Genomic DNA, 26,380 nt, shown 5'->3' on the forward strand with positions numbered 1-26,380 from the left:
CTTGGCCATCATGACCACGCTATCTCAGAACACCCGCAGAAATGGCACCTGTCCTTCTTGTCAGAACAGTGAAGCTTCCACTTACTGGGTAGATTCTATAGGATAAGTGTATTTACCGAGGCTGGCTTATTTCAGTCAAGTCACATACAACAACAACTTAGGAGAGAAACAAAACCTAAGTCACACATTTCTTGAAAGGTAAATAAGGGGAAATAATAGAGAAAGAAAAAGCAAGGGAGGGAAAAAAGGAGCATCAGAAAGGAAGACGGAAGAAAGGGAGGAAGGGAAAGAAAAGAGTAAAAAGGAGAAAGTGAAAGAAAAAGAAACAAAAATCAGAGTGGGAAGGTGAGGAGGAAGGACAGATCCTGAGACTCCAAAGGAGCAGATGCAGCCTGCCCCGTCCCCGCGGGCTGTCTACTGTACCATGCATTTTCCCACGGAGGAACGACTCACAAACGGACCTCAGACCTCAACTCCCTCAGGGATTTTCACTTAGAAGTACCATTTTGGGGCTGGGTGGCCAGTTGTCCTGGTTTGTCCTGCAGGTGGAGAGGTGGGATTTTCAGATTCAACACTGGGATTGTTGAGGGAACCCAGGACGATTTGCCTGGGACTGAGGAGTCCACAGCATGGGACGTCCGTGCTGAGCCAGGAAAGAACCTGGCAAAATGGGAAAAGTTAGCTTCCTTATCTTTAGGCAGAATGGGTCACCTACATCCTTTGCACATTATGCAGGACACTCTGTTGCTACTCGTGGCCCATCTTCCACGTGTGCTCTGTGTTGTCTGCTCCCTGTAGTGGACATATTTTTTTTTTTTTTTGCCTGTCCAGTACCCCAGTGTTCTTTGGGTAACCCATTTTCTATCTTACATGGCTCCAGCTGGGCCATCGTGTGTATTGTCCTTCATGACCCTGCCTTCCCCACGCTAAGCAAGTACCAGGCTGGGCTGAGCACAGCAGGCTATCTGAAGTGCCTGACTATAGTGAGTGGTTGAGGAGTGGTTGAGAGGTGAGCATGTAACCCAATAAGACTGCCTTTGGGAGAGAAGTGCTTTTCCTTTTAGGAAAGACTATCAGGGTGCATCTTCTCCACCATGCGTGAAAGGAGAGAGAGAGAGAGAGAGGGAGAGAGGGAGGGAGACAGAGGATACCCAGAGCCTCCTTTGAGTATCTGGATCCCACCACACATGAAGCTGACCCTATTTCAAGATTGCTCATGTGTTCCCTTTTTTCTTAAGCTAGTTTGTGGTGGGTGCCTGTTATGTGTAACCAACAGTTGTGACTAATAGACATACAGTTCTTTTGTTCTAGATTCTGTCCTGTGAGACAGGCATATGATAAACCATGTGAAATGTCAATGTTCAAATTCCCTTGACTGCAAAAGGGGAAATTTCATTTGGCTCAATTTAAGTATTATTATTTCCATTTTGCAGATGAAGAAAAAAACTGGTGATAAGTAACAGGCTCAAGGCTTTCCATTTATTAGGTGGTTGACATAGGAATCCAACCCAGATCTGCTTAATTCCAAGGTATACAGTATATTTCTAGTGTTTATGCTGCTTGGAAAAAAAAAATCTCTCAAGAGATAGCCTAGCTCACATTAGGTTTTGACTCAGCTCACGTATAAACTGATATATGTTGCCAAACACCTGCTTGTTTGCTTCCAAAATCCTTGTTTGACCAGATGTTTCATGACGAGGAGTCAGACACACGAGTGTGTAAAGCAAGATGGAAAACGATATTCTGCTCTGGTGTTAAGTTACATTTTGCAGAGATGAAGCTCCAGGCGAGGATATGTCAGATTTCCAAACTCATTCCAGCTTTGGTTTTCACTGACGACCAAGAGGTGCTATTCTTGCCTCCGAAAGGAGAGAGTCTTACATTCTACTCTGGAGAGACCGCTTAATCATTTCCCATAACTCAAACCCAATGTATGGACAACACAGCTGTGTCAGTGAGATAAGAATTCTGGGTACTTGCTTTTATCACCCTTGTCCCATATGCTTAGCTACCGATGCAACAAGAGGATGCTTGCCCAGGAAGTGTTTGACTTCCATGGTGTGTTCTATACATGCTATGAAAATCTCAGAGTATGATTTTGAGAAGTTTATGTGTCATTTCTTTAGTATTTTTTGTATGTGAGGTTACTGCCTTTCAGGACCATCTAATAATTTTAACTAATGCTAGAGGCACAATGTGCTTGTTACAGTATGGGTAATAATCTGTGTAAATGCCTTTGGCATAATTCAATGAGCATCGCTTGCCAGTGAATTTCCTTCCCATCTCCATGTGGCAGGTTCTAGTGATAAGCTAATGCTGCTCAAATGCTGCAGTGTAATAAACAACTCCAAAATCCCAGCAGCTCATAACAATACACATTTCTTTTTTCGCTGATTGGCGGTATCGAGCTTGCCTAAGATGGCACAGCTGGTCAATGATGAAGCTGAGATTTGTTCATTCATTAGGTATCATTGAGTACCTATGCAGTGCCAAGCTCAAAGAAGAGACCGATAACCACCAAACAAAGGCTATTTAGGTCTTAGCTGAGAGTGTTAGAAGTGAATACATTATCATTCCATCTCTAGAGAGTCAATCAAAGTGAAAGAATATGAAGCAGGAAAAATTTGACAGGCTCTAATAAGTCTGTAGAGTTGTGTTTGCCAGGGGTTGGGGGATATGGAAAACATTGGCCCGAGGAGTAGCCATGGTTGGATCACTGGATTAATTAGACAATGCAAATGTAATGGCATTGCAAGTGGAAACCAGTGTTGCATCTCTGATTTCATTTGAAAGAGAGGTGAAAGAGAAGGAAATATTTGAAACCATTTTTGAATGTCTACTCTGTTATCTTATGAGAAAAATTCATAGAGCAATATTCTGAGAAATGTGCATCTTATTTCACATTGTATATTTCTCTGGATATCACTTTTTAAAGGTCTAGAACAAGGGCAGAGTTCTTTCTTTATTAGTGTTGTCTTAGCTTGTGCCTACCATGTTGCAGGCCCTCAGTGAATGACGCTTTCCTGGCAGATTCTGCTAGTAGCTGCTCAGTGTCTACTTCCGCATTCTTTCTTACTAATAGAGGGTTTTTTGTTTGGAAAGGAAATGTGACCAGGTACATGCACACCTTTCTAGACTCTCCTGTGGCCAGCCCAGGCCATGTGACCCACCCAATTGGGACAATCATAAGTAAGCAGAGGTTGTGGAACAGGTTGTTGAGTAAGAAGAAAGTCCCAGATGGTGCTGTTTGTTCAGATTTTGTTCTTTGTAGTTAGCTGATGGACAATGCAGCCATTGATATTAAGGTAAACATCTGGGGTCACCATAGAGAGACCTGCAGGCAAGAAAGAGGAACAGAAAGATAGAAGGAGTCTATGTCTCTGAAGACATTGTGAAGCTGCTGGGGATTGAATGTTTTTGTGCATACCAGCCTCATTTTACTTGCTGTAGTCCTAGACCCCAGTATGATGGCAATTGAAGGCGGGATCCTTGGGGAGGTAGTTGAAGGTGGTGCCTTTGGGCAGAGCCTCCAATGAACAGAATTATTGCTCTTGTAAGAAAAGACATGAGAGAGATGATTTTTTCTCTCTCTCTCTCTGCTGTGTGAGGATACTATTAGTAGAAAGTGGCCATCTGCATCCAGGAAGTGGAGCCTCACCAGATGAGATCTTCTGGTTCCTTGATCTCAGACTTGCCAGTCCCCCAAACTGAGAAATAAATGTTTGTTGTTTAAGTCATCCAGTGAATGGTTTCTTGTTCTAGTAGCTCCGACTAAGACAGAATCATTGCACCAATGGATGCATATCTCTTTTTAGGTGAGAAAAACAAACTCCTATTTGAGCAGGCTGCTGAAGTTGGTTCTTTTGCACAAAGTCAAACAAATTCTCTAACACATCTCTCCTTGTTTCCAGTCTAGGCTCATTATGGAATTCTTTCAGATTTGCGTACAGCACTTTATTGTTGCAAAAGATTTGGCTTCTTTTTGAGCAAATTTTCTGGAATAGTTCATATTTCCTTTTAGATGAGGCATCATTTGGCCACAGAATAACAAGATCCTGCTTGAACAAAACACCAATTAAAAAATATCTTTTTTCTTTTTTGAAAACTGACAGTCCCATACACAATCATAATAGCCTACAGAAACAGCTCCACCTGGCTGACAGACTCTGCTGAGCTTCATCTTGCCAACCATGGTAAAATCAGACAAAGGAGAAAAATCAGAATTTAAAAAAAATTACACATATATATCCAAAGGAAATGATGCAACCAAAGAATTAATGAGGCTTCTTTTAAGGTTTGTATTTTTTAATCCTGTAACTAAGCAGTGGATTTTGAAAGGGAAAAAAGTAAAAAAAAAATAAGTCAGGAAATGCAGGTTCAAATTCCCACTGTACCTCTTACCAGCTGAGTGGTTTGGGGCAAATCTTTTTATTTTCCCAGGTTTTAGTTTTGCATCCTGCAAGTTGATGGGGATGATGATGGTGGTGGTGGTGGTGGTGATGATGATGATGATGATGGTGGTAGTGATGATGGTGGTGGTGTTAATGGTGATGATGGTGGTGGTGATGATGGTGGTAATGATGATGATGATGGTGGTGGTGATGATGGTGGTAATGATGATGATGATGGTGGTGGTGATGATGGTGATGATGATGGTAGTGGTGAGGGTTATGTACTCATGTGTTGACGGGAGAGTAAGTAAGGTGATGTATATGAAAGTGCTCTGTAAACAAAATATTACGCAGTTACATGAGCTTTTGTTACTATTGGGAGGTGAAAAGATACGCTGTGTATGGAATAGCGCCAAGCCCGTCCAGCTGCCATCTGGCGCTGGCGCATGGTCAGAGGTGTGAAACTGCTATGCTCTGTGAAGGAGGTATGGGCTGCAAACGCTGTGTTGAAAGTGAATGGTGAAGGTCGTTCCTGGCTCTCAGTAAGTTTTTCTTGCAAACATAGGTGCCAATCATTAATGTTGACTTGAGGGAAAGAAGAAAGAAAAATCTTTTTTTTTTTTTTAATCACAATTATGAGCATGGTGCTGTTCTACAGATTTGAGCTTTAACTGGAGAGATGAAGCCGCCTCCACAAATCCTTTACTTCTGTCAGTGGAGTTGCGTTGCATGAAAGGACCTGGAATGCTGTTGCAGGTAAGGAGGTCTGGGCCAGGCTCAGGGGAAGGAGCTGTGAAATCAAGCTCATCATGAAGCAGGGGTGTCCTGGTAATCGAAGGCTAGGGAGACTCAGGCCTGTTTATCTGGAGGGAAAGAAGGGAAGGGACTTCCTAGCCATTGAGGACCTCCTATGCCCTACATTTCTTAGAGAACAATGAGTGCAGGTATTTTGCAGTGTGGTTGGTGCTGTGCTAAACACTTGAAATTCTTAACTCATTAATCTCCACTACAACCCTACGAGGTGTGGTACTAGGCTTATCCCCATGTATAAGTGAGAGAGCTGAGGACTGGAGAGAATGAGTGACGTGTCCCCAATCTTTCAGCAGAGTAGGAACCCAGACAGCCTGACTTCTGTGCCCTGCACTTTACCATGAAGCTATTGCTCCTGGGGAGAGGAAGAAAGCACAGCAGATGTCAGACAGCTGGGCTGTGCATCCTGAGAACTCTGCTTCTTAAGACTCAAGAGAGCTCACATATTTTTTTGTTAGGAGGCTATAGAATTGCCGAAGATCTTTTTGGATTTTCAAGGAACTAAATGTAACCATCCGCTTGCATAAAGCAATGTCTCTTTTTAGGCTAATGTGAGATTTAGGGATTTGGGAAGACATCTGGAATTTATTTATGCCATGTGGGTTTTGAAATTCATATTAGATTCTTATAATGAAAGAGGCAAAGAAGTCAGAGTAGACCACATTTGCGAGATCTGAAAGTACAGGGCATCTGCTTGCAAACTGGGCTTTAATGTCTGGCTAAAATATTGCTCTGAATAGTTTGGGTCAATCCTTTCAAAAGGGAAAAACACATTGACCTGTACACATGGCAATGGAGGGGACTTTGCTTCGGGGTTTTTCTTCCCCTAAAATAATGTCATAAAAATGATTAACTTGTTCACGCTGAGATTGTAGCACAACAAAACAGCACCTTAATTTGGATTCTGGGAAGACAGCATGAGCTTCAGAGTTGGGCAGCCTTTGACTGGTCTTGTCACTGTACTAGTGGTGCAATTTTGGACAACCTGCCTGAGTCAGTTTCTTAACTTAGAGGATGTTCCAAACAGAGAAGGTAGCAGGTAGTAAATGGGTGCAGATTTGGGGAATTTTAGGAGGCTTGTTGTGGCCAAAGAGGAAAGTGCTTGTGAAGACTGAAAGGAGATGACAATAGAGAGGTAACATCATGGACAGTCTTCTGTCCTCAACCTGGGTACCATCACGGATGGTCTTCTTTCTCTAACCTGGGGTAACATCACAAAAGGTCTTCTGTTCCCAACCTGGGGTAACACCTTGCACAGTCTTCTGTTCCCAAGCTGGCGTAACATGATGGACTAGTTCTGCCCTAAGTTGGGGAGTTTGTATTTCATTCTGAGAGCAATGGGAAACTACTGAGAAGTTTTTTAATTTCACTCTTTCTAAACACTAAACAGAATAGATTTTCCTTATTACAAATGGAGTAGCTTATTACAGAAAACAAGAGATAAAGAAAAAAAAATACTTTAAATTGAAACAACCTAGAGAGTGGATGTTAACCTCTGGGAAATATTTTTCTCTACACACCATAAATGAATGTTTTAATGAAAATATAATTAGGTTGCACTCATTCTTTGGATTCTTTAATATGATTATATGAATACCTATGGAAGTCAACATAGATTTGCTTACACGGTTGTTTAATGCCTACATAGTATTTAATGGCTATATGGACATGTCATAATTTCTTTATTGTTGTTTTAATTTGGGGATTTAGCTGTTTTCACATGTTGGAGTAACAAAGAACCTTGTAATGAACATCCTTGTACTAAGTGTTAACACACACCCATGAATATTTCCTTAGAATAAATTTCTAAGTCATGGAGAGGATCATTTTAAAGAGTTTTTTATATATTGCCAGATTATGCCCCAGAAAAGTTATGAATCTAGGGTCCTACCAGCAGAGTTTGAGACCACTCACTTAATTCTGGAGCCCAAGCAGGAGATGGTAGTCAGATTTTGGAAGATCGGAGCATGTTCCCAAGTGACCGAGATGTTAACTGAGGAGGAATAGCGAAGCATAACCAGTGGGATGTCAGAAGGGGCAGTTGCAGTCTTGGAAGAGGGAGCTGGTAGTGTCTTTGAGTACTTGAAAGACTGCCCCAGTGAAGGAGGGGGCCATGTTCTGTGTTATTTCCAAGGACAGAGCTAATATCTACCAGGTTCCAGAAAGTCTGAGTGCCATGGGCTCATTACGAAATGAGCCAGAAGCAGGTAGACATATGCCACACATTGTCACATTGTCTCGTATGTAGCAGACAAAACTGCTGATCTCATAGAAGTGGAGTGGAATAGTGGGTACCAGGGCTGGGAAGGGTAGGGAGGAGGGGATAAGGGATCAGGTTAGCTAATGGGTAAAAAATACAGTAGATAAAGCAATTAAGTTCTAGTGTGCTGTAGCAGAGTGAGGTGAACATAGTTAATAATTTATTATATATTTCAAAATAGCTGGATAAGAGGATTTTGAATATTCCCAGCACAAAGAAATGATGAATACTTGCAGTGATGTTATGCTAATTACTCTCTGATGATCAATACTCATTATATACACCTGCCAAAGTATTACTCTATGATTATGTATAGTTACTATGTGTCAATTAAAAATAATGAAAAAATTTAGTTAGAAAAAAAGGGGAAAAAAAACAAAACAAAAGGAAAGAGTCTGCCTTAACAGGAAGACCTTCTCAATTTAATGCTAAAATGTACCAGAAGCTTAGGTAGTATCTTGGAACGATGTGTCAGGAATGTATTTGGGGGTCCTCCTCCTTTCAGAGAAAAAGTACTTTTCAGTGGGGCAATTTATTTTCATTTGAAACCCTGGTGTCCCCTAGGCCAGTTAACACTCGGAAGCCTTTAATATAAACATAGCTATGACTTCACTGGAGATCTCTAGGCTGAGTTCAAGTGCAAACATAATGCCTAAGTATGTGAGTGACTTGTAGATCGTCCTCACTGTTCACAGATTCTATAAATGCAGACTCACCTATGTACTAAAATTTATTTGTAATTTCCAAGGCATATTCGTGGTGCTTTGATGGTGATTTACACTTGGGCACAGCTGAGATCAAGCAGCTGACCTGGAGGCCTCTGCTTTTAGCCCTCACACTATAGGCAAGGGTTCTTTTTTGCAATAATTTAGTGACATGTTTCTTATATTTTTGGTGCTTTTCTGGGTGATTTTGCAGTTTTAAATGGCCCCAAGCACAGAAATGCTATCTTGTGGTTCTGAGTGCAAGAAGGCTGTCAGGTGCATCACAGAGAAAATGCCTGTGTTAGGTAAGCTTTGTTCAGGTGTGAGTTACAGTGCTGCTGGCCTGAGTTCAGCATTCATGGATGAGCAACATATATGAAATAAGGTGTTTTTAAAGCTGATCGTACATAAAATGAGGTTATGTAGTGATCCATTGCTGAAGATGGGGTGCCTGAGGATACCAGGAACCTGACCCTAAGAGCACTGGTTCAGTACTTGCTAGTTCAACATCCATGGTGACTTTGTATAACATAAATAATGCAGACAGTAAGAACTGACTGTGTGTGCTTTTATGATTGATGGGTGACTTTTGCCTTCCAAATCCAGTACTCAAATGCCTGGTTAGACAACACAGCCCCAAAGCCCTGGCTTCTCAGAGGCAGCTGGCTGTCCACATGAAGGCCTTTGAAGGCCTTGTCTGTGAACAGGCCATTGCTGTTATACCTGCCAGACCCTTGATGGACAAGTCCAAACCTGACGTCTAACCCTGCCTGCGCAGGTGACGGGCTGGAGCTGGCCTCTCACTCTGGCCGTGTCTGGGAGGCTAGGAGTAGGTACGAGTGCTTGCTTGTGTTTATCATTCACTGGGCAGACTTGTCTCTGGGCAAAGAGCCATTCATTGCAAGGGAAAGAAGCCCACTCCAGCTGTGTCCCTGCAATAGCGAATCAGGTCACAGGAGTTCCAATGAGATTCCATGTGGCCTGTCAGGAGCTTCAGAGGTTTGATCAAAGGCCACCAAGTAAGTTCAATGCTGAGGAGATTTTTTATTTTGGTTCAGCAATCTAATTTCTTATGCTAACATTTCTTTTGACTATCCTGGTTTTCTCCCCCTCCGTGGGTTTAGCACAGACTTGTGGGTGAGGCATCATGTCCTTTGGAGGTATTTGGGATTGGCACCTTTAGTTGAGGGACAGGAGGGTTGGGATGCCAGTGTCCCACAGTGCCCTGTATGCTTCTACGTGAGGTAGGACTGTGTCACCCTGTGCCAGTAGCACGGATCAACTGTCATTCACCTCTACCTGTCAGATTCCCAGAGATTCTTCCCATCTCCAGTCTCACTTCTAAAGTCAGTGACAAAATTTATGAGCTCAATACAAAGTGAAAATGTGAGCTTCCTTGTTAGAAAAGCTTTTGCCTTTCTTCCCTGGCAAAAAAGTCTCTCTTGACTGGCCGCAGTGTTTCCTAGCTGCTGTTTCATGTGGCCCTCTGGTACGGAGAGCTGGGTGGTGGGCCACAGGAGCCTGGGTTCCTCAGGACTTCACGTAGCCCACAGGATTCATTCGGATTTCCTGCCTGGCTCTGCCGGCATTGATGGGAGACCTGCTCGCCACCTGCTCAGCTCCTGGCTTTGAGTAAGTGCGGGCATGTCCACTATTCCATCAGATCATGGATTTCTATTGATAGTCTGCAAATGAGTAAACTTGCCCAAGGCGACATGCCTGAGAAGGGGACTCCAGTTCAATTCTAGTCCCCTGACACGGCCTTCTTGAATTTTTACCACCTGCAGCATCATAACCCATTCCTCTCAGAAGGGAGTCCTGGTGGGGTCTGACCAGTGCATTGATCTCTGCTGATTGCTATGATAACCCCAGGATCCATGTGAGCAGGAAGCGAGAAGCAACCTGGCTACAGACATTTTTTTAAGCATTAGCAACAGTCATGTGAGTCCTTCACTTACTGTGGTTTCTACTTGGGGCCCATAAGTTAAATTTATGTCCCAGGGCATTGGGGGAAAAGTCTCATTGTTCCCCCACCGTGTTTCCCCCTCATCACGCTCTTCCTGCTTCCTGAGGGCAGCACGTATAGAGTGTGGGGCCTCCTTTATCACATGCTCTTGCTTGGAAGATTTCCTGGAATTCACTCATGTCTCGAAGACATTTCCACATCAAAAGCCATGAGGATTTAGCTCATTCAACGAGAACACATCAGGCAGAGCGTGGCAGCCCCAGATGCCGCTTCCTCTGCACCGCTTCCTGGCACCCAGGACAGAAGGCAGCAGAGCTCATGACTTGCAGAGTCCTCCCACCCACAACCTGGACCCCGAGAGCCAGGGGATGCTGAGGAAGTCCCCTGCTGGTCTCCTTCACTTCCAGTCCACCACCCCTGTCTCCCACAGACAGCTCCATCCTCCCAATCTCTGCTTCCCACAAGTCTCTCCCTCACGCGGAAGCCTCTGGAGGCTTCCCCCTTCCTTCAGAATACAGTCAGAGTTACCTCTTATCTTCCCAACTCCTCACAGTTTGAACTTGAATCCTCACTGAACTTTAAGGTTGTTACTTTCCTTCCAGAACATTCCTCTCGGCCAAACAGGGCATCTTGGCCTTACCTAAGGATGGCACTCCCTGTTCCTGTCTATGTGCACTCTCCCATCTCTTCCAGACTCTTCCATTCCTCCTCTTTTGTGAGGACTGATCCCCTGGAGCTTCACGCCGTTTAGTTAGAGAGTGGGTTTTGATGAGGGGTGAGTGGCCATGCCAGCCCTCACGATCCACAGTCATCTGTGGAGGAGGCCATGGTGCCTCTGGGAGGCTCCTGACCACCCTGATGTGCCCTGACTGAGGCACAGATTCACAGAAGACATCCACTTCCTGTCTCCCAGGGTTAGAGTGAGCTGGGGCCTAGAGATTCAGAGTAGGATGGAATCCTTTTTTTTTTTTTCCTCTAATTTGTTGCCTTCTAAGATTCATTCATCCATTGATTCAAACAAATTTTGGACAAATAAGAATATCAGTCTCATTTTCCAACTTGGATTTACCCCATACACCAGTCATGCTGTTTAGTTACTGCATCTTCCTCAGCTTCTTTTCCTTTTTTGGGGGGAAAAGGGAATAACACCCACTTCAAGGGAGTAATTGGGAGGCCCACATAGGAGAGTGCTTGTCCAGTGCCTAGTCAGGACTGAGGGCCCAAGCCTGACGCACAGTAGGGCCTCAGCCTGTTCTTTCCTTTCCTTTCTTCTGGTGATGTTTGTGATCGGTGAGGGGCATCATGGACAGCAGCCTTGGCCAAAACACCACAAACTCCCTGTGACAACTTTCTGTGAGACACAAGCCGTGTATGAGGTGTTTGCATATTATGGGTGTATCATATCTTCTCTCAAATTTTAAAATCCAAAAATATGAGCTGAAAAAGAAATTCTTAGCCAATTCTCCCTTTTATGGGCATTTTTGGCAATTTTTCTGTCCAAACTAAACAGTCTCTGTTATGGTCTTACCCAATTTTATTCTCAAAAATTCTGAATTTGTCCTGGAATGAACCTAAAAGTCAGTTTCTTTTAAAATATAAAATTAAATTCCTTTTTTTTTTCATTTTAAAAAGGCAACATGAAATGTCACTGACTCTTCCAAGCAGACATTGCACTAGCAATTCTTGAATTTGAAGATTTTTTCATTGGAAAGAAAGTAATATTTTTCTCATTCCCCTGTCTCATTACAAAGGATAAGTAATACTTATATTTATACTCTGCAGACCAAATGGGAATCATCTCATTGACACAGATTATGCTGCTATTTGGAGCTAATATGTTTTTATTAGATTTCATTATCTTCTAAGTTAATATTCCAGAAACCAAAGCAGCCCTGTGGACCATATTTACCTGGATATAGCAGGAGGAAATTGTTACAAATGGACTCTAATCAGTTTTCAGGGTAATTAAGGGCTGTGTAGATTGGGTGTCTGCAAGAAGAGTTGACCCAAAAAGCTGGCACGTACTGGATGATTCTCCAGGTGGACATGGGCAAGGACTCTGTGCACAGGAGAGGAGGCAAGAGTGGGCAGATGGTGGGCATGAGTGGAGCTGGGGTGATTATTCCTGTCCAAACCCACCTGCCCTTAGCTCGGAAGGCTGCACGTTCCCCCTGAATGTCCTTGTGGGTCACACAGATTCTGGACGCTTCTCTACTACCTTCCTGGGCATCCGTGTCAATGATGGCAAAGACCTCGTGCCCCGCCCGCCCAGCTCTCTCTGAAATCAAGCCCTTCTGCAACTTGAAGGTTTAACTTCAACCTTGGAGACATTTTCACTTTTCACTGATTTTGTTGAGAGGCTGTTGATATGGGGTGTATCTTTCAGGACATAGGACTTTTTTTCTTTGTTTTTGTTTTTTGTTTTCCATTTTACAGGTTTTGAAGGAAGTATGGTGCAGTTATCCTAGGATTAAATTTTTTCTTTACACTCAGAGGGGTAGAGTAGGAAGATTCTGAACTTTGGAGTCACACAAACCTAGGCTCAAGTCCTAGTTTTGCCACTGACTGACTTCAGACAAACTCTTGAAACTCTCTGAGTTTCTTTACTCATCTGAGAAATTTCTCGTCTGCGAAATGGGATGCAGTCACTTTACAGGATTTTTGAGGGTAAAGAGAAGTGACCAAGTGGCATATTTGACACAGCAGGAAATTTAATAAATGGCAATTAAAATGAAATACACGGTGAGGTGTGAAGCAGGGGACATCCTTGGTTAAGAGCCTCTAATGAATGGGTGAAAACACATATTTTTTTACCATTTTTCCAAAATTTAAGTTTTAAGCTTACCAGATAGGGTAGACTTGTTTTAGCTTAAATGTGCTCAGGTTTCCTGTATTCAAAAAATGAGTTGCATTCTAAAAATGATCATCCTGGCTTTGTTAACCCCTCAGCTGACTCCCTCTCTGTCCACCTGGGTTCTACCACGTTTGTTGAAGGCACAAACAGGGCCACGTGGATCTCTCCAAGCCACTCCCTCCTTCCTTTCATAGCATGACTACTGTTTCTTCAAATCGGAAAGGGCTCTGTGGCATATGGAGGGTGACGGATGTCTTCACACCTGAGTGCACCATGCAGCCTTGGGATGCCTGATGTGCATGCTTTCCACACCATTGGCCTTCTCCTCAAACCACGCTTCTCAACTGTGGCTAAACATCAGCGAGCTTTCAACCTCTGTCCCCAGAGACCCCGATGCAATGGTGTTGGGTGCAGCCTGGACTTGGGGGTTTTTCCAAGCTATCCTGTTGATTGTTCGGGTGCATCCAAGACTGGGAACACCAGCCAAGACTCATGCCCTACTTAGGCCATGTCACCACGCTCTGTTTCTCCCACTTCCAGGCACTTCTGGATCTCTTTCAGGATCTCACTCAAATCCCATTTAGAATTTTGTTTTGTGTAATAAAGGATGCAAATCTTATAATTAAGGCAATTTATAGTTGGGATTGTTCAAAGAAATCTGCAATTTTTGTTTAATTAGAAAGCTTATTGAATGCATGTGCATGCTGGGTAGCTCTGAAGGGAGATAAAGGGAGGAAGAAGGGAAGGAGAAATGGAAGAAAAAAAGGGAAGGGAGGGAGAGAGGAAGGAAGAGAGAAAAAATCTGATGCTTTATGATTCAGTCACCACCCTGTGTATCTAATAGTGTCTCTTCTATTTCATTCCCATAGTAGAAACAGGAATTTTAATATTAGCTATGACTTATAGGGCACCCTATTATTTCATAAAATCGTCACAATAACACTAATAAAATGAGTACTATCATTCTCAACTTTTGCAACAAGAAGATGGCAAGTTAATCGACCCATGGAACCAGTCCAGAAAAAGGCACCTCATGCTTCCACAAAGTCTGTTCCAGCTTCAGAGACTACTGACCCTGTGCTGCCTTTTGGGATTAAAATATTAAGTATAAGCACTAAATCTCAGGAAATGACTTTGGAATTCCTACTGGAGGGACATATCCAAAACCTGAAATCTGTCTCAGAAGGAAAGTGGTGGTCACAGGAAAGAGCACAGGGAGGAAGGATGGAGAAACGAGTGTCTCAAAGGAAAAACCCCTCAGGAGAGCTTTTCCTTTCCTCCCTTATCTCTCCCAGTTGCAGCTGGAACTGGTATTCAGTAGGCTTTCAGATTAACCAGGAGCCACAGGTTTCCTCTAGCAACGCCATAGCAACAGCTTCAGCTGTGAAGTGCCTTTGTTATGAGACTTGTATTCTCTACCCACAAAGCAACATTCTAAGTTGGAGACACAGCACCGAGGGCTCCGTGAATGAAAATGAAACCCAAGTACAGGGGAAGCATGTGCTCCAAGGCAGGATCTGGGTCAGGGCAGAGGAAAGGGTGCTCAGCACCCTGCACTGGCCCTTGACCCGAGCACACCCAAGAATATACGGGCCAATTTTTGTCTGAAAAGACTTGGGTTTGGCTGCCAGGAAGCAGAATTTCACGGTCAGTCACAGTAACCAGATTGGTCCTGTGGTTCATGTACTTTGTTCCTCCTCCCCTTCGTGGCTTTAATTTTCTGTTTCTATTTAAATTGCTTTATTTTGCACATTTCTTTCAATTTAACCTCAAATCATGTGTGCAAGGGGCCAACTGGTGTTTAGGGTTTTTTTTTTTTTTTTTTTTTTTTTTTAAACCACACACCAGGCTCTGTGCTAGGCACTCTATTTATTGGGGGCTTGTAAGTGACAGGAAATAAAGCATAAATACAAACAGAGCAGTAGATCTTAGACTTGAGGGGGAGGTGTGGAGAAGAGGGCGGGAGAGAATGAAAAAAGAGGGAGGGACTCTGGAGAAGGTGGTCAGAAGGAGAGAGAAGGGCGGGAAAAGCAGAAGGGAAGAGCACAGGAGGACAATGTGGGTGACAGAAAGAGAGACCAGAGACATGGTGTGGAAGGAAAGAGACACCGGGCACAAAGAATGGGGTGGGAGAGGGAGAGACAATGCAGCAGACTAGGGCAGAAGAGCACTAAGTTAAGGACTAGGAAAGGGGACATGCAGGAGGGGCCAGTTCTCCACAGAGGGGTAGAAGTTCAGGGAGCTTAAGGCTAAGAGGGGACAGGAGGACCCTTGCTCACTCCATGTCCACCTGCGGGGCCATGAGCAGCAGTAACATTCCACAGTTCTTCCTCTGGGCTTAGCAGAGGGCACAGGACTGTAGTTTGGTTGGACAGCAGATTGGGTGTCCATTTATATGTGTCACTGCTGAGCAATGGTGAGGTGTGGGTCTCGTTTGTAAAACAGGGGTAGACACCACACGAGCCCCGTAAGGGTGTTTGGAAGATACACTGAGGCCTTCGCACAGGTCTCCACTTTGCTGGAGTGGGGGGCTCTGCTCTCCGGTCTTATGGGCAGAGTAACGAGTTTGCAGAACGGCAAAGGCCCGTGAGATTTCTCACACAGCAAAGAAAAGTCTCTAAAGGACAGTGAGTTCAACTCTATGCAAATGCCATTTCATAGGTCAAGCACAGAGCAAGCATTTAAAAATAGGAACATTTCACATAAAAATCTAGATATATGGATTTTATTGAAAATAAAATGACTGGTGCTTGCGGGGCCACATTTTCCTGGGATACCCTGCATCAGATGGTATCTGCTTGGTGCAGGTGGAGTTGCTAGTCCTGGCCCTCTGGGGTCTCATGGGGCTTACACACCAAGCATTTTCTGCTTGGCCTGTAGATTAAGCATCGTGGCCCCTGACTCAGTGGGTTGCCCAGAGCTATGCTAATGTCTTGCTGATGATGCATCTCTGAGAAATGCTTATATATGTCTGTGGACCAAAGAATTAGAAGATCAATGCTGAATTATGTGAACAAAAGGAAAGTACGAATCATCCCAAACCACACGCTCAAAGCCTGGGATACTGCAGTACCCCATTATCAAGGGGACCTCCAAGGGGTGCCTGAAATTCAGATAGTATAAACCTTTCTATATATTGTGTTTTTTTTTTCCCACATGTATACACCTTCATATCCATCTTTATAAAATTTAACTTATAAATTAGGTGTAGCAAGAGAATGACAACGCTAGTAGTAATTATTGAAATAGAACAATTATAACAATTTACTCCAATAAAAGTTAGTACTTTGGGGTCATTATTAAGTAAAATTAAGGCTATTTGAACAGATGCACTGCTCTACCATGACAGTCCATCTGACAACTAAAAGGACCACTCAGTGACTAACAGGTAAGTAGCATATACAGCATGGAGACACTGGACACAAGGCTGATTCATGTCCCAGGCAGGACAGAACAGGATGGGGTGAGAGTTCATCCTGTTATTCTGAATGGTGCATAACTGAAAACTTGGGAATTATTTATTTCTGGACTTATCTATTTAATATTTTTGAATTATGGTTGACCAAAGAATGTGGCTGGACTGCAGTGAAACTGTGGAAATTGAAATCACAAGTAAGGGGACATGACTGTCATCAAAGAAAGCCAGGGAGAGCTGCCTGGGTTTTTCTGGTCTCTGCTTTGACCACATCATGGAGACACTTCCATCTTGGCTGAGATTCTCTTCCTTGACATGTGAGCACTTGCAGGCAAGTCCATTCACCAGGTCCCCCGTGTGTTTGCATTCCCGTTGCTTGGATTTTTGTTGTTAATTTCCAGCTAGATGCCAATTTGTCCAGAGAAAAGAACTCCACCATAACCAAGAGGCCAGGGGGAAATTAAGCTGGCCAGTTAGAAGAATCAGGTTCCTAATAATAACCAGCATTTACATTTCACCTTCTAACCTTACACTTTTTCTAACATAGTATCTCACTTAATACTCCCAGTGAGTCCAGTGGAGTAGGTAAGTACTATTTCCCGTTTCAATGGTATCCAAAGACTGAGTATTCAAATGACTTGCCGATCAACTCACAACCCCTGAGGAAGGGTTAGAGCTGAAACTGAAAGAGATTGTAATTCCAGATACTTCATTATGTTTTAGCTCACTAAAAAGAAAAGTGGCACCATAACATGGGTGAAAACAAGCTGTGCTGTAACTAAGTATAAGAAATAATCTGAATGTTTTATTCAATCTTTTCATGAGAGGAGTTGATTAGCAAAACTGATGCAAAATTAGCATTAAGGAAAACAAAGTATTTAAGTAAGAGTAACAGTTTCCCTGTCCTTTGGGCTGTTAGACAATATCCAGAGTAGTAATTAGAACAGCCCTGGAAAATATCTGATTTTCTATTGCACATCACTAATTGATCTCTTTCTGTCGCCCAGATGGGGTTCAGATTCTTTCTCAATACAGGACTTGGGGGAGCCACGTGCCATCCCAGGTCACCAACATGAAGTTGGCTGGGGTTGTGAAAATCACTCAGAATCGGGTGATCAAGTCTAGATGTCTGTTTCAAGAGGGGAGTGCACATGGTGTGTGAGTCCCAGGTATCTGGGAAAGTCCTCCCTGTGTGTTCTGGGAGAGAGTGGGTAAGTATTTAAAATGCCAGAGGAAAGAGGACTGGCTACATCTAAAAGTAAAACAAGGACTCATCATGAGATAATAGAAAGAACTAGATTCTGGCTTGAGAAAGAGCGTTCTGGTGAGCCGTGGTGTTTACACGGAAGGGGTGACTTTATTAGGTATGAGTGCTTTGCCTCTGCTGACATTGGAGCTGAAGTGAGGTCTGCAGCTCAGATAAATTCTAAGTCTGTTTAGACACCGTTCCATCTCAGTCTCAGGGACAGAGAATGATCAACACATTTTTCTTGTACGTAAGAACTGGCACATACACCATCTTTAAGAAGTGAGAGCTTGTCTTTACATTTCTAGATTATATTGGAATCCTATAAAATTGTGATTTTTTTTGTCAGTAATAAAATGATTAAGGGTCAGTAATTTCATATGGTTTAACATAGTTTGTGCAAAGATAAGACGTGGACTCAGATTCTTTAGAACTATGTCAGTTAGAGAGGAGGGCTGCCCCGGAAACTGAGGAGCTCACTGTGTGTAGAAAGTGTCTGGAGGACAGTGACAGGAGCAAAGGTGGACGAGGAGGGCAGCCAAGAGAAAGATTCTCAGAGGGTCGCGGATGTAGTTCAGGGGTGGAGTGATCGCCTAGGACGCATGAGGCCCTGGGTTCAATCCCGTGGCACTGGGGAAAAAAAAAAGAGCAAGAGAGATTTCTAAAGGCCTCTTGTTATCTGTTTTATGTTTTGTAACAGAATAAATGCAACTAGGTAATTTACAAAGAACAAATGTATTTTATTTATTTCATCCCTGGAGGCTAGGAGTCTCTGATCAAGGGGCCTATGTCTGGCAAGGGCCCCTGTGCCTTCCTACAGTGTCATCCCCCGATGGAAGGCAGAATGGCAAGAGAGAGCATGTCCCATATGACTCACCACCCTTCTCAGGGAGCATCAACCCATTCCTGGGGGTGGATCTCTTGTGACCTAAACACCTCCCATTAGGACCCGCCTCCCAGCTGTGGCACTGAGCACTGTTTCCAGCACATGCTTTTTGGGAAGTGGCATTCAAATCATAGCACACCCTCAAGCCACATCCAGGAGCCTGATTTTGACTGTGAAGGAAAGAGGAATTGTGAAGGATCCTGGCAGTTGATAGAGATACATATGATAAAGTGTGTTGGCAATTCTGATCCATTCCAAGGATCCTTTAACTGAGCTTCCGGTGGTGTCCAGCTTCGAGTGGAAGGAGATAAAAATTACTTCATGAAAGTCTTTTCTAAATAAATTAATGCTTCAAAAAAGGAACTGAAAAAAAATTGCTTATCAATCTAAGAAAATCTGCTGTTGGGAGATGTTAGCTGTGAGCAAGGCTCTGGTGTTTCAACAACAGCTCTCAAGCCTTCTCAGAGTACATCTGTTAGGACGTGTTTTAAGGCAGCTACATTAGTGCTGGTCCTGTGTTACTGGTAGCACATAAAGGCCCTGAAACTGCAAATATTTAACACTGTTCTATAAATAGCCTTTCATTAGTTAGGACTGACTTCCTTCCCTTGACCTTGAGGCAGAAGAAGAAAGACAAATAAGTACTGCAGTTTGAGTTCTCTTTCAACTGTGGCCTTAGACAAAGTGCTTGACCTTGCTGTCCTCTCAAATTGAATCGAATCTCCCCTCCTGCCACCTCACCATGAGTTGCATGTTGGGAAATAAACAATTCTTTAGATGACTTATCACTGAACCAAGTAGAATTACACTCTGTTTATGGTGAGAAAAAGAAAGAACTCCATTTAAAATAAATTTTAGTTGGAAATGGTTACTGAAGGATTAGTCAGAGCTCCAAATGGCCAAATAGAATGTCAGGAGTTCTTTTTGGGATTCAGTGTGGTCGTGTGGAAAGGGCGTAGGTTTTGGAGATGGTTACAACGTGAGTGTTAAGTACTAGCTCCATCTCTTACTGTCGGTAGATAAGCTATTTGCCTCTCCTAGTGTAAGAAATGGGTACATGGAAACAATATATATGCAGTGTTGGCCTATAGTAGGCACTCAATAAAAAGACACTATGAATCTGATCATAATACCTCCTCCAGTGGCAAACAGTAACTGCGAGGAAGTCATGATATTATTTAGTGGGGCACATATTTTATTGATGATTATTGAGTAGGCCCGTTTCAGGATCACATACCAAAATGTTAATCGGCGTGTCTTTCTCCATTTCCAGCTTCTCATTTCAAGAGCATTGCCTGACCCTTTGCATTTCCTTGTTTGAAGGGTTTTGCAGAGCAAGAAGTAGAAGTTTCTTGAAAGCAGCACCTCTTCCTTTTTTTTTTTTTCAGAGTCCCAGCCTCGGTGTATATGGTGGGAAGGGAAAGTAATGGACTTTTGATGAGAGATTTTTCCAAACTTAGGAAGACTGGGGACATCTTTGAGAAGTGGACATGCTGGCCCCATGTGGCCACCTGACCTCAGAGGGCAAGGCTGCCCAGAGTACTCAGATATCTGATTCCCAGGCTTCTCAGTGAATTTCAGTCCCCAACCAGGGCTTGAAAGTAGAATCCACAGACATGAGAGGTATCGGGAAGAATTTGACACAGGCAGCGCCATTTTGGGACACATCTTCCATCTCAGAACAAGAGTTGCCTCAGGGTCACTTTGACGTGGTCTGACCTAACCCTCAGACAGTACTCCCTCACCACACAAAATAAGGAAACTGTTATCTGGGACTAGATTCTGAAAACATCTGGTCTGATATGGAACAATGGTCACCTCAAAGAATGGAGGTGACAACCACAAGGACCCTTCCCTAGCAATGGCCTAATGGTAAAAATGTCCCCATTCTTTCATGCCCCTCTATCTACCTCAGCTTGTAAGCAGAAGATGGGTCTCAGTATCCACTGGGTCCCCCCTCTGCAGGTTTGTCCCAAATAAACCTGTTCCTGTTGAGCTTTCTCCCCTATTTCCTTCATTTGGTTCTTTCCTTATAAAAGGGACATAAAAACTCGGTGGAATTGATGTGACAGAGGATGTTCCAGACTCTTTGCCTGACCCAAATGTTGGAAATTGTGTCGTTAGGAGCACCAATGATTTCTGGAACTGAAGTTCTTACTGGCACAGACTCTTGGAATCAGATTTAAGTTGGATCGAGAAAAATAAAGAAATGCGACGTCTCTTGCAGACTTGTTTGTCAATTAACATTCAGACCTGCTCCAGGTATAAGGCATTGGAGAATAAAGAGGAACTCATCTCTACTCCCTGCAAGCTTATCACCTCTTTACAAGTTGTAGGAGGTCACAGGACGCCAGTGTGAATTAACTATCATTCAAACCACTGCAAGACTCTGATATGGTACATGCTGCAGGGAGAGTTCTCAGTCTGAGATAGACAGTTGAGTTTTGCAAGAGGCAGAGACCAGGAAAATGGACAGAAGCGTCCCCTGAGGGGATATATCAGAATGCACCCTCCCCCAATCCTTGCATGCCAATACCATTATTATGTAATTGCTATAGCTGTAAACTCATAAAACTTTTGTAGACCCTAAAGTTGTTTTGGAAACATGCCTGCTTGATATGAAGGAGAAGTCTGGAACCTGGGGATGGAATGGGGAACTGCACAGCTAATGATTTCCATCTTAGGATGTTATCTTTATGGCTAGAGGGCTGGGAGGGCCCCCAGGTCAACTAGTCCCTCCTGCACTCTATGTTCTCCACCCTCTCCCACTTTACAGGATCAAAACTGAGCCCCCTGTGGACTCTGGACTTAGGGAGGCCTCAGGGTGGTTGTTTGAAAGGCCACGGTGACAGTCAGGGCCTTGGAGGCTGAGCCAAGCGGGCCCCTCCTCCTTCACCGCCCTGAGAGCCGCAGCTGCTGCTGTCTCTTGCCTGCACAAATCTAGCTCCCCACTGAAGTTCAGCCTCTGTCCTTGCTGTGAGCAGATTAATCATCCCTTCTGGTCATGTCACTTTCTTGTTTACAAACCTTTAATGATAATTCCATGAAAGAAGTCCAAGCTCTGTGGTTTGGCATTCAAGGCTCTCATTATTCCCAGAGTCCCTCAGCTCGCCCTTCTCCACTCTCTGAACACGTGCTTTGTCCAGCCAGGGCTGCTGTTCTGTCTGTCCTCCTGGGCTCTTCTCTCTGGTGCTTTTGTCTCTCTGTCTGAAATGCACCTTCCACTAACCCTTGCTCATCCTTCAAAGCCAGTCGACATGGTCCCTCCTTGGAGGAGTCTTCCCCTGGTGATAGACACAGAGCACCAGAGTGACCCAAGTTGAGAACTTGCTTCCGCCTGGGTTCTGAAAGACTCCAAGCAAGTTACTCAATTTCTCTGGGGCTCAGGTTTCTCATCTGTGAAATGAACAAATTCACTCCCGCTGTATGGCCCTGTTGTAAGGTTTAAATGGATTGATTGCATGCTAAAGGACTTAGCCCAATTCCTCATGCATGATAGATGTCAAAGAATGTGACTGATTATTCAGATTATTGGAGTCTCTTCTTTCAATTCCCATTTACATTGAGCCTTTTGTACATTATATCTTGTAATATTTAATATTGCATTTCAGATATTGGAAGGTATGTCTTATTTTCCCCATTCAATCAATAACTCCTTGAAAGCAGGATCACATTTCCTTCTCGTATCTCTCTTTTGCATTGTCTTCTACACGGTAAGTTCTCAAATCATAGGCAGAGGCTAGCTTTTCAAGTGTGAAATCACTGACAAAAATTTACGTTGCTGTCACCCCTTCCTTCTAAAAGTTGAAAACAGATTTAAGACAGTCAAAGTTCTAAGGGGCTTCTGGAGCTTAGAAATATGAAAGATCATTTGTGAAGTGGCTGGTGAAGATTGGTACGTTTCAAATAGGTCTTGGGAAACTTTGTGCTCCTTAAGGACATTTGGCTTCTTCTCACTGGACCTATTCTATCTTACCATTTTCCAGCACACTTTGTGGTCTGTGTGATACTACTTGGGGAAAAAAAAAATTATTTCCTGGTGAAATGAGTTGGAAAATATTAGATTCTAATGACCCTCTCATGGAGAGTCATTGGACACATTAGCCAAGTAAAACGTGTGAGAGATTCTGCAGTAGAGAAACCAGCACTTAAACCAAAAACCAGCTAACATGCATTAAATTCTCATACACCAGGCACTTTGATAGTAGGTTCTCACAGGGATTCTCTAATTAGATCCTCAAAATGCCCCTTGGAGATGGAAATGTTCACTAACAGATGAAGAAACTGATACTAGAATGGATCTGAGTTCACATGGCATTTAAGAGGGGGCACTAGATTTGAAGTCAGGCATTTTGACCCAGAACCGGGGCCCTAGTCCACGGGGGTGCAGTGTTCTGCATTCTCAAATTTGCCTGACCAGGAAATATTCATAATAACCCATGAAAGATGTGCCCCAGGAACAGAGCCTGGCCTCCCGGGCAACTTGGCTTATGGAGCGGCCGAGATCCTCACACCTCTGTGCCTCCACCTGCCAGCCTCTGCCTGGATGCCCCTGTTCCTCATGACTCTCTGTGACAAGCTGCTCAGCCCCAAGATCTAGCTCAACTCCACGAGAAGCTCCCTTGATTTCAGCAGGCTGATCGCACAGCAGTCCTTGGTGTCCTGGGTGCTTTGTGCACTGCTGTCGGCGTCTGGTTTGTCTATGCTGAGAACCGTGGTCAAAGAGCTGCGCTAAGGTGTCTCCTGCAGAGTGGGAACCGGGTTAGGCCTTGTTGAATTAAATCGATGTCTCCTTCCTAGCCCCCAGGCCTGGATCTCTGGGCCTGGCTCAATGGGTACAGCACACAGGCCTGGGGCCTGTGACTGCAACCCACAACCCCGGCTAAGCCTGGTTCATATCCAAAGTGGGTCAGAGGCCTGGCCACCACCCTCTGGCAGTTCTATAGTTAATACCGCCTCCTGCCCCTTGAATGGGCTGCCTCTCTGAGGCCAGGGTGTGCAGTTGGGGCACACCAGGCCTCTGTCACTAGCACCCTTTTGGGGACCACCCTGACCTGCACTTTCCAGGGCGCTGTTCAGGTTTCACCACTGCCCCCGTGACTGCCCTCCAATGAGCCAGCTGGCTCGGGCTTCGTTAGCAACCCTACTCGCCCTTTGTTTTCGTCCTTATTGGGGCCTTCTTGGTCTCAGGGGTGGGGCCTGGCGGGTTTGTCTTCCAGAGAGGCCGCCAGCCTCCACAGGAGCCCGTGATGGGAAGCCACGTCATGCCACACTGCGCGGTTCTAGGCCACACCCGTCCCCAGGGTGCGCTCAGGCGCCATGCAAGCGCTGGCCATCCCAGCTCCCCGGCTGCCTGCGATGAGGTCATGGGTGGGGCCCGGAGACCCCCTTCCAGAGAGGGTGGGGGCTTCCCCGACCGGCCTGGATGGGCTGAAGGGACTGGGAAGGAGGCAAGGGTAATAATCTTGCCTCTCCAACCCCGATCCCTCCGAAACGTTCGGTGGGTCGGTATGGATCGGAGCGGAGGGAGAACAGAAGAGAGGAAATCCAGAAAGAAGGACAAGAGCTCGGCAGCAGCGGGTCACTTACTTCACTGGAACGATGGACAGAGAGAGGTTTAACAACGGTGCCCCCTGACCGCCCCGCAACAAGCTGATGGAGCTGCCTTCTTTTTTACAGGATGTCCTTCCTCTGACCTTAATCTCTGAGACCGTAAGTCAGGGAAGCCATGCTAATCCACCTTATGTAACCAGAACTTGACACAGAAGGAAAACATATTCCAGAAACAGAACAGTCACGGGGACAGCAGGAAGGTAGAGCCTTTCTTAGCCCAAGAGCAGCGTCCCTGGCAGCTCCTCACATTTCCCCGCAGGCCTGGCCACCTTGACTGAATGTTTCTACCCCAGTGGGTTCTGCAGACGGAGGCGACCTCCATGTCCCAAACCACAGGAGCTCAGTCAGACCCACAGGGCTTTTAAACCTCTGCCTGTGAGCACATGTGTCTGTGTGCGGAATCAATGTGAGACGGTTAAAAATCAGCCTGCAGGAAGAGTTTGCAGATCTCAGTGGATCTCTCGATTTCGCACCTGGAATTCTGCCTTGGAAAGATGGGAACACTGATAACAGAGTTCCCAGGGAAACAGAAACGGCGCACTCCACAATTAATGCCTCTCCACCTCAAACCCCCAGATGCTGTGTCTGGGACCGATGCACAGAAAACAAGGAAGTCTCTCAAGCCGTCGGCTCCCTACCTGTTTATAAGGCACCATTGGCAAGGCAAAGTCACCCGACAGAGATAACAACATTGTCGGCCGACTGTGACTTGAATTAACGATTATTAAGTCCAAGATTTTTTTCCTCCAAGGATGTATAGAATCTGTAACATCTTCCCGTGTTATTATAAGGCAAATTCAAATGATCTATTTAACTACAAAAGACATAGCCTACAAAACAAGTTTATAATACGTCATCATAACCACAATTAAGAGGAGTCTGGGAATGATATTAAAACCTCCGGGAAGGTTTTCTGAGTCGCAGGAAACACAGCTCCTGAAGTTGAGCTGCACATGATGGGATAGGAAAACATAGATGCTCTGACCTGGACATAAATCAGCCCATCACCACACTGACCACCGCTAGGTCTGTCAGATGGGAGACTCTGGAGACTCTCCTCCAGCATTTCCTCAAAGAAGTGACATTTTACAAATAGTCAAAGATATTTCACAGAGATTCACGCATCAAGCAGAATAGAAAGTAGGAGAAGGCACCGCTGCTGAGGTTTTCCAACCTCTGATTTATCATTTGTTGACATTCTTTCTACAAGTTTCCTCGTTTCTTTACAAGTAGCTGTCTCAAGTCCTTCCAGTACATATTTTGACAAAGTCCAAACAGGAGGAAAGAAAAGAGAAAAGCTGTCATGAAATATAGTAGCTTACCTCTTCTGGGTATTGCTGGCATCAAACTTTTCCCCCAAACATGAGGCTTTCTTGCTTTGGTTGTCCCATGAATTTAGAAACCATTAAAAAAAATGTAAAGCAGAAATAGGCTTATCGCTCGGAGCTGCTCCAAAACAAGGCGGAAAGCGACTCGATGAAAAATCAAGTGCTGGTCTGAGCAGGGGAAGGCGCGGGGAGCCGGGCACTCATGCTGCGGCGCGAGTCTCCGACTCCCTTCCTCCGTTGAAACAGCCTCCCACTCCTTCTCCCAGCCACTTGCCAACTCCTATAATTTAAAGCAACTGCGATCCTTCCCATAATACTCACATTTCAAAGAGCTTAATATATACACTCGTTAGGAGGGAGCAGGGGCGAGCAGCGTCCTGCAAACCCCAGGCAGAGGCGGACCCAAAGCCAGGGTCTCAGGTATCTAAACACCCTCTTTCTTTCTCACATCTGTGGCTCTGTGCGCCAGGACACTCCACCTCTCTCTGGCCTTCTAAAGTGACACCTAATGACCCAATGGCATCGTTTGGTTGGATGAAGAAAAAAATAAAAGCACTTAAGAAATTTTCTGCCTTAACTCAGGAGACGGAGATACCCGTGAAACTGTGTTTACATCTTCAGCTTGTGTTCGCCGAGTTATTTCTGTGCAACGTGTCCCTAATGTATCTGTTTGAAAATGTCAAATAATTGTACCTGATGTTTTTATAAAACGGGAAGACACTTAAAATGATGTTATATTTAAGTTTCATTCTATATGTGAATCATAATTCTAGGAAGTTTGCTTATTTTGCAAGTTTTTGTCTGTGCCGTTGAATAAAACTTTTGACATTTTAGTTTCTAATCAGAATAAATCTTCTGACATTTCAGTCTGTAAATGTATTACAAATGTTACTATTTCCATCCCTTC

General features: G+C 44.3%; 1 protein-coding gene across 2 annotated transcripts in view; it reads right to left on the reverse strand.

Moving 5' to 3' along the window:
* C1qtnf7 (C1q and TNF related 7) overlaps window positions 1-26,063 on the reverse strand; it is a 104,969-nt gene extending 78,906 nt beyond the window's left edge. The window contains exon 1 of one of the 2 annotated variants that reach the window (XM_047567404.1): window positions 25,795-26,063. Coding sequence is in view for 1 of the 2 variants with exons in the window: in XM_047567402.1 (XP_047423358.1) it covers window positions 25,468-25,489 (22 nt within the window). In the remaining variant the exon portion in view is untranslated. The other variant, XM_047567402.1, reaches the window with a different exon arrangement.
* Between the last annotated feature and the right edge of the window lie 317 nt (window positions 26,064-26,380).

This window comes from Sciurus carolinensis, chromosome 10, assembly GCF_902686445.1.
Source record: "Sciurus carolinensis chromosome 10, mSciCar1.2, whole genome shotgun sequence".
In the NCBI taxonomy this organism is placed as follows: Eukaryota; Metazoa; Chordata; class Mammalia; order Rodentia; family Sciuridae; genus Sciurus; species Sciurus carolinensis.